General features: G+C 39.7%; 1 protein-coding gene across 1 annotated transcript; it reads left to right on the forward strand.

Annotated features, from left to right (window-relative positions):
* Positions 1-838: 838 nt before the first annotated feature.
* Positions 839-6463, forward strand: nr1i2 (nuclear receptor subfamily 1, group I, member 2). Its single transcript, XM_079563019.1, has 9 exons — positions 839-1070; positions 1281-1472; positions 2895-3025; positions 3130-3293; positions 3385-3674; positions 3743-3888; positions 4460-4576; positions 6007-6112; positions 6180-6463. The coding sequence occupies exons 2-9, from the start codon at positions 1297-1299 to the stop codon at positions 6322-6324; spliced, it is 1275 nt and encodes a 424-aa protein (XP_079419145.1). The 5' UTR covers positions 839-1070; positions 1281-1296; the 3' UTR covers positions 6325-6463.
* Positions 6464-7522: the final 1059 nt, after the last annotated feature.

Raw genomic sequence — 7522 nt, forward strand, 5'->3', positions numbered from 1 at the left:
TGTAAAACACTGTACATGTTTTTGCAAAATATTTTTACACAGAAAACCAATGGGACCTATTTTCATATAAATTATTCGGAAATTGCTGTACATTCATTTTATTGCACAGAACGAAGCAAAATATTTTCTTGTCTACAATTAAAGCTCTGAATTTTAAAATGAGTGACTTGGATGTTCATGGTTAAAACCATGTGTAGAAAAAAGGTGGACATGTTAGTTTTTCTGAGCTGGTCAAATTCAAGGCCAAGATAATATTTACTAACTGCTTTAGTGTATGGGTCATACACATACAAAATAAGCAGAGGTGGGTAGAGTAGCCAAAATATTTACTAAAAAAAGTGATTGGAGAACTACCACTTGACTACTGAGTAACCGTTTGAGCAAAAAACATTTATTTTCAATGACGCCATAAATTGTGTGAAACAAAACGTAACATCATCATGTTATTTACAAAGAAAAGTCCCTGAAAATGTCATGAAAATACAGAAAAAACAAAATAATTCTACTGATCTAGGTGCACGATCTACATCTATTTTACAGATCGAAATGAAGCATTTGCTCAATTAAAAGAGTACAGACAGCCTACTTCATATCATTTTACTCAAGTTAAAAGTACCTTTTGAAAAAACTAAAAAGTACAATTCCTTCAAAAAGTTACTCAAGTACATGTATTTGAGTAAATGTAATTGATTACTATCCGCCTCTGAAAATAAGTAATTCATAGCTTCTACGCAAATACCCCTCTCCTTATATATTTGTCGGGTGCCCTTGACTAAGTTGCTTTCACAATCTGTATTTGAAGTCCCCTCCCCTGCAGTGGCCTGTCTCAGACAGCTCAGACTGAACATTAACCTCGTGGGAGGTACTGATACGAAGCCCCGCCCACATGCAGGCTGTAGTTGTTGAAACAAACTCTTGGTCACACCGGCCTACGCGTGTGCGCACCAGCAAAACTCAAAGAACTGTAATAGGAAAACGTCCAACAGGGAAACTCTGCAGTGCACTTGAAGAGAGAAATAACTCTTCAGTGATTCTGTGATAAGAGGCAGCGGTGCTGGATCTAGACTTGAGTGAGTACAATAATGCTTGATTGAACTATGACCTTACTGTGAAAGTGAGTAGTACAAAGTTTACCTGTAGGTTTAACTGTCTCGCTCAGTAAGTACGCTGTAATTACCTTGACCTTCATGTAAAATGCTACCAAGATCAAACTCATCTCTCATCTCTCTATCATGTCTTTTTCAGAAAAAACATACATTTCATTCACTGATTATTTCAAGGCCGCTGCAGAGTGAGATGAGTTTTATCAACACACAACTACAACGATTCTGCCAAGATTTTACCATTGAAGATGATGAAGAGGAGGAGCAGACGGACGATGAAGAGCTGAAGTTCTGTGGCGTGTGTGGAGACCTGGCCAAAGGCTATCACTTCAACGCTCTGACCTGTGAGGGCTGCAAGGGTTTCTTCAGGTTAGGATGTGCATAGGTCACCATTATTTTTTCAACTAAAAGTAAATGATTGTAATAGAAAGGTAATGGAGCGATTGCGACATTAGACACGACCACAAAATGTTTGGTGTTAGTTGGAAGGGAGGCTGTTGGTAGCACACACACACAACCCAACGGTAAGAACTGCCATCCCTCCTATTAAAGGAATAGGCCACCGTTTTTACATACTGAGATATGTTCTTACCTTAGCTTTGACGAGTTCTTTAGGACCTGTCTGGTCTTCACCCGTGCCTTCAATCACGTAAACACAGCGCAGACGGCGTTAGCATTTAGCCTCTCCCTCTCTCCACTATAGCTCCAAAACAGGTCAAGATAGAAGCTACCAAGCTCTTCCACGTTTTCCCTATTTAAATATGGTTACGTGAAGTGTTCCACTACAAAGTATAATTACACAAAATTAGGAGTTGTTCGAAATCCGCGCAGTAATCTTCACTTTACTGTGCGGATGCCAAACTACTCCTGGTATTATTACGCCTTACAATATAGTCCCCCCTTTTATCCGCTTAGAAAATCCACATTGTTTAATTTTGTGTAATTATACTTTGTAGTGGAACACTTCACGTAACCATATTTAAATAGGGAAAACGTGGAAGAGCTTCGTAGTTTCTATCTTGACCTGTTTTGGAGCTATAGAGGAGAGAGGGAGAGGCTAAATGCTAACGCCGTCTGCGCTGTGTTTACGTGATTGAAGGCACAGGTAAAGATCAGACAGGTCCTAAAGAACTCGTCAAAGCTGAGGTAAGAACATATCTCAGTATGTAAAAACGGTGGCCTAGTCCTTTAAAGGAGGACATACTCAACCATCTGAGCCACTGTTACAGATCACAAACTCCAACGTTAAAGGAACAGGCCACCGTTTTTCCATACTTAGATATGTTCTTACCTGAGCTTAGACAAGTTGATGCGTACCCGTCTGGTCGTTACCCATGTGCTCAGTCACGCAAAAACAACAAACAAACATGTTGTTAGCATTTAGCCTCTCTTTCTTTCCAAACGAGAGTGAAGTTATTTAAATACGGTTACGCGAGCGTTTACACAATCGAAGTATAGTTACACAAAATTAAACATGTCGATTTTCTAAGTGGATAAAAAGGGGTACTATATTGTAAGGCGTAATAACACCTTAGGAGCACTTGGACTTTACTGCGCAGACGTCGAAGTGCTCCTAAGGCCTATTCCTTTGAGATAGTGAATGTGACTTCTCCCACAGTTATTGAAGTATCCTCAAAGCATTTCTCTCTGCAATTCTTATTTTGCTAAAGTAGCTCACATAGGGAAAGTGATACATTGTTTGCTTGCTGTGAAATATTGTTTGCCATGCTTAGTGTACAAGATTTTAACCATGTAATGTTTGTTTTATTGCATATTGTCTTATGGATACAGACGTGCCATAAAGAGGTCGAGTCCACTTCAGTGTCCATTTCTTAACAAATGCATCATAACCAAGAACAATCGCCGGTCGTGTCAGGCATGCCGCTTTCGAAAGTGCCAGGCCATTGGGATGCGCAAAGAGAGTGAGTGCCATTAATGTTATGAGTCTATTGAAGATCTATATAAAAGAGTCATTTGGGGACTGGTGTGTTGAGTCAAAGTGAGGTCAGATGCTGTGTTTGTGCAGTGGTCATGTCCGAGGAGGAAGTGCAAAAGAGGAGGATCAAAATCAGGAAACGTAGATTACGAGACACTTTGATGCAGCTCTCGGCTCAACAGGAGAAAATGATTGAGGAGCTGCTCACAGCTCATCGCAAAACATTTGATTTTTCTCATTTCAAGGACTTCAGGGTATGTACGTGGTTGATGTTATATAGTCACATACTTATATTTGTTTTTTATTATGTATCCTATCTTATCTGGCACACTTTTGTTTCTTTAGCCAATGGACAAAACAATAGCTTCTCCCATTGACTTGGACCAGTTTGTGAACGAGGCCTATGACCCTCTGCATAGCCACAGCATGGACCTATGTGCACCCGCGGGGGTCACATCATATGACGCCTGCTTATTCTTTCCATCCTCCTCTCCCAGTCCATCCTTCTTTTACTTTGACGAAGATCAGACCGAAAGGAGACGCACAGTATTTACAGCGCTCCCACACTTCTCGGACCTCGGCACGTACATGATCCACGACATCATCAGATTCTCCAAAAGTCTGCAGGCTTTCAGGTGAGCCGCTCGCTCTCATCGTCTCGCTTAACCGCACACATAGCTTTAAAAGGCAAGTTCTCTTACAGATCTTTAACCATTGAGGACCAGATAACACTTCTAAAAGGAGCCATGTTTGAAATTATGCAACTACGCCTCAACATGGTGTTCAATGCCAAAACTAGTATTTGGGAATGTGGCCCAAATTCCTACTACAAAGATGATGTCATGCGAGGTGAGACTACTGACAGACTTGCATAACTAGGAGATAATATATATACAAAGTACATTCAAGTTTACTTTGTGGGAAGAGTTTTCTGATCTACAGTAAATTATTTGGAATTGAACATGTTTCGAGCCGTCCACAACAATATATTAAGTACAAGATCGATTGTTGCCCCTTTCAATTTTGTACAGTGTCTATCCCGTTTTTCCTTAAACGCTAAGATTGTCAGTCAAGCGGTACATGTACATTTTTGAAAACGCTTGCTGTGATGGAAAACTCCTGGAAGACTGAGGGCTTACACAACTATGAGGCAGTATTTGCATTTGAGTTAAATTTGAACAAAGCCTCTCAGTATCTGATTACTGTTGTCCTACAGACATTCTCACATCTCATGGCAGGAACAGTAAGAATGTGGGAAAACCGGTTTGAATTAAGCTAAACAAAACAAAATGTAATGTAATGTCAAGTCTTTGCTGATTTCATGTGTGGCAAAGGCATGGATCTATTATATTAAAAAGGTATGAGCGTCTGTGAGGCTGTTTTCTTCAACGACTCATTTGTGCCCTCATTTGTCTTGTAGCTGGTTTCCAGTCAGTTTTGGTTGAGCCAGTCTGGAAATTTCACCACACGCTTCGGAATCTGGGTCTTCAAGAAGAGGAGTATGTGCTCATCCAAGGCATCTCCCTGTTTTCCCCTGGTAATTCACTCAATACCTTTGTTTAGTTGTCACTTAAAAGTGTGGTTTTGTTGCGACCCCCGGAATCACAGCCTGTACACTGCAAAAAGTGGATTCTAAGCAAGTAAAAAATTGTCTTACTTTAAGAAATAAGTTCTTATTTTTTCCCCAAAAAGTAATAATGTCTTGCCTAGCAAAAAAAAAATCTTATTTTAGGAAATAAAATCTAGCCATTTCTTCTTCAGATAAATTTACTAAAAACGTGCTATTTTTTCCTGTAACAACTGATTCTCACAGATAGATAATACATTCCATTCTTTAAAGTGGGCGACACGGTGGCACAGCGGTCAGAGCCTCAGCTTCACAGCTCGAAGGTCCTGGGTTCAATTCCTTCTGTGTGGAGTTTGCATGTTCTCCCCGTGTCTGCGCACATTTCCCCTACCACTAAAAACATGTGCAATAGGTGAATCCTCCAGCCAGGTGATTCTGACCATCAGCCTGGCTCCACATCATGGAGATAGTATTTATTAAGAACATTTTGCTCAAAAATATGTATAATTTAGAACATTTTACTTAAATCAAGCAACATTTAAGTAAAATATCCCACAATTTTTTTCATGTTTTCCTTAAATTATTCCATTTTCTTGTTTTATGATAAGAAAAATAATCTAGAAATAAGAATTCTTAGCAAGAAAATAATGCTTACCCCATTGTCTTATTTTAAGATTTTTCTTCCCTTGTTTTTAGTAGGTTACTTTTTGCAGTGTAGCAACAACCCACACAGGGTTTATTTTACATTTGAAATACTTAGAAAATATACCTCTCAAAAAGCTAACACTCCTCTGAAATGATCATGCGAACCCCAGGTTGAGAACCACTGGTTTAGTGTACTGTACATTAACTGTGAAAGAAAAACAAAATAAAAAAGTCACCACCTGGATTTAACTACCTGAACATCCTGAATGTTATTCCATCAAGGGATTTCTTCTTCCCTGATGGAACGGGCATTTTCCAAGATGACAATGTGAGGACTCATCAGGCTCACATTGTGAAAGAGTGGTTCAGGGAGCATTAAACATCATTTTCACACATGAATGGGCCACCGCAGAGTACAGATCTCAACCCCATTGAGAGTCTTTGGGATGTGCTGGAGAAGGCTTTGCACAGTGGTCACACTCTCCCTCTTGGTGAACAATTAATGCAACAATGGATCTTTTTACAATGCAGAAGCTTATTGAAACAATGCCACAGTGAATGCGTGCTGTAATCAAAGCAATAGTCAGACCCACAAAGTATCAGAGCTTGTATCCTTTTTTTGTGTTGATTTATTTTTGTTGTCAGGCAGAGTGGTAATTCATCACAAGGACAGAGCTTGTAATCAGTTCCACGGTCTTTGTTTTGCGATGCACACACATAGATATTTAAGCCAAGTGAACTTCCTCATGTTTCAGATCGATCAGGAGTTCAGCAGCACCGTTTGATCGACCAACAGCACGAAAGCCTCGCGCTCGTCCTTAAAACCTACATCGACAGTAAAAGAAGCGGTCCAGAGAAACAGTAAGAGTCACACGTTTTGGCTGTGGTAAAGAGTAACACCATTAGTAATGCAGACTATCGTGTGCAGCCTGCTCTACCCCAGAGTGCTGTCCTGTTTGACCGAGCTTAGGACAATGACAGAGGAGTACAGCAAACAGGTTCTGCAGATACAGGACATTCAGCCTGACGACATCTCTCCTCTCATAAAGGAGGTGATCAGTAAAGACACGTGAGAAATCCTTTTAATTAACTTAATACTGTAGTACTCTTCAATCACAACACAATAGTGAAGAAACATGGAACCAAACTGCCAATTGTAAATGCAAAGTCATAAACATAATACGTGTAATAATTAGTGTAGTACTGTAAATGTTATACATTGTTTCATTGTTTTTTGGAATTAAAAATAAGCTAATGTTACCTCAGGGTGTTGTAATAGGATGATATAAATGTAATGTGTATGAATGTAAATAAATTGCTGCTCTGATACATATGTACAATACTTTTTCTGAAAGTTGTGTAAAATCTTGAGAGCCGAATGTGCATGCATAGATTTTGTACACAAACGTATATTTGATGCACATGAGGATTGAGGCTGCCCCTTAGTGGCCATTTCGCTCCAGAGTGCAACAATCCTGATGAAATGATGAAGCAGACACAGTGTGCTCATGTCCAGGCTATCCTACTCTTTATTTAATGCAAATTACAGTACCAGGGAACTATTCCTCAGAGCACGCAGAGGGAATATTTACAGAGGCGCACATTTAGCATACCTTCACAGAACAAAAGAAAAGAAAATAGAAATGAACATTTCAGTCACAAACAGAGGCATTCAAGTAGTAGTACTGGTATACAGGATAGTTGTATCTTTTTCTCTGGTTTTCTTTTCTCATATAAACCCAGTTAGCAATATTAAAACATATGCTGCACTTTCGTCAGGCATATGTTACCAGCTTATATCCTCTTGTTTCTTCTTTTTGGGTAACCATTGTGGCGATTATTATTAGAGCGAAGAGAGAAGTGGTCAACTTTCTGCTGGAGGATAGCAGCACGTTTCATGAATGCAAAAATTACAGCAAGCAGTTTTAACGAGAGAAAGGCTACATGACTGACCCCTTTAGGTGCTACTGAATCCCCCCGGGTATATGCAGACACAACAAGAAACAACTGAATACATTATTGCCTCTGAGGATGGCTCATCACGACTATGTCATAGTTTGGCTTTGGTAACGGAACCAACACTGAGTAATACAGAACCTACTGTATATATATAGTAAATGAGATCTTTAAAAAACCCTGTTGCCATCGAAGAAAAAAACGCAACACCCACTTGGCAACTTCATGCCCTGGACTCTGCACCAGGGCCGTAGTTTACATTGTGCACGTGTCCGAGATAAAACATCTGTTAAAATAAACACCAGTTTATCTTCA

Source organism: Gobius niger (assembly GCF_951799975.1).
Source record: "Gobius niger genome assembly, chromosome: 9".
Lineage (NCBI taxonomy): Eukaryota > Metazoa > Chordata > Actinopteri > Gobiiformes > Gobiidae > Gobius > Gobius niger.

Coding starts and splice junctions, on each gene's coding strand:
- nr1i2 (XM_079563019.1), top strand. CDS start 1,297: ATGAGTTTTATCAACACACAACTACAACGATTCTGCCAAGATTTTACC. Junction 3,026..3,129: donor CATTGGGATGCGCAAAGAGA/GTGAGTGCCATT, acceptor GTGTTTGTGCAG/TGGTCATGTCCGAGGAGGAA. Junction 3,675..3,742: donor AAAAGTCTGCAGGCTTTCAG/GTGAGCCGCTCG, acceptor GTTCTCTTACAG/ATCTTTAACCATTGAGGACC.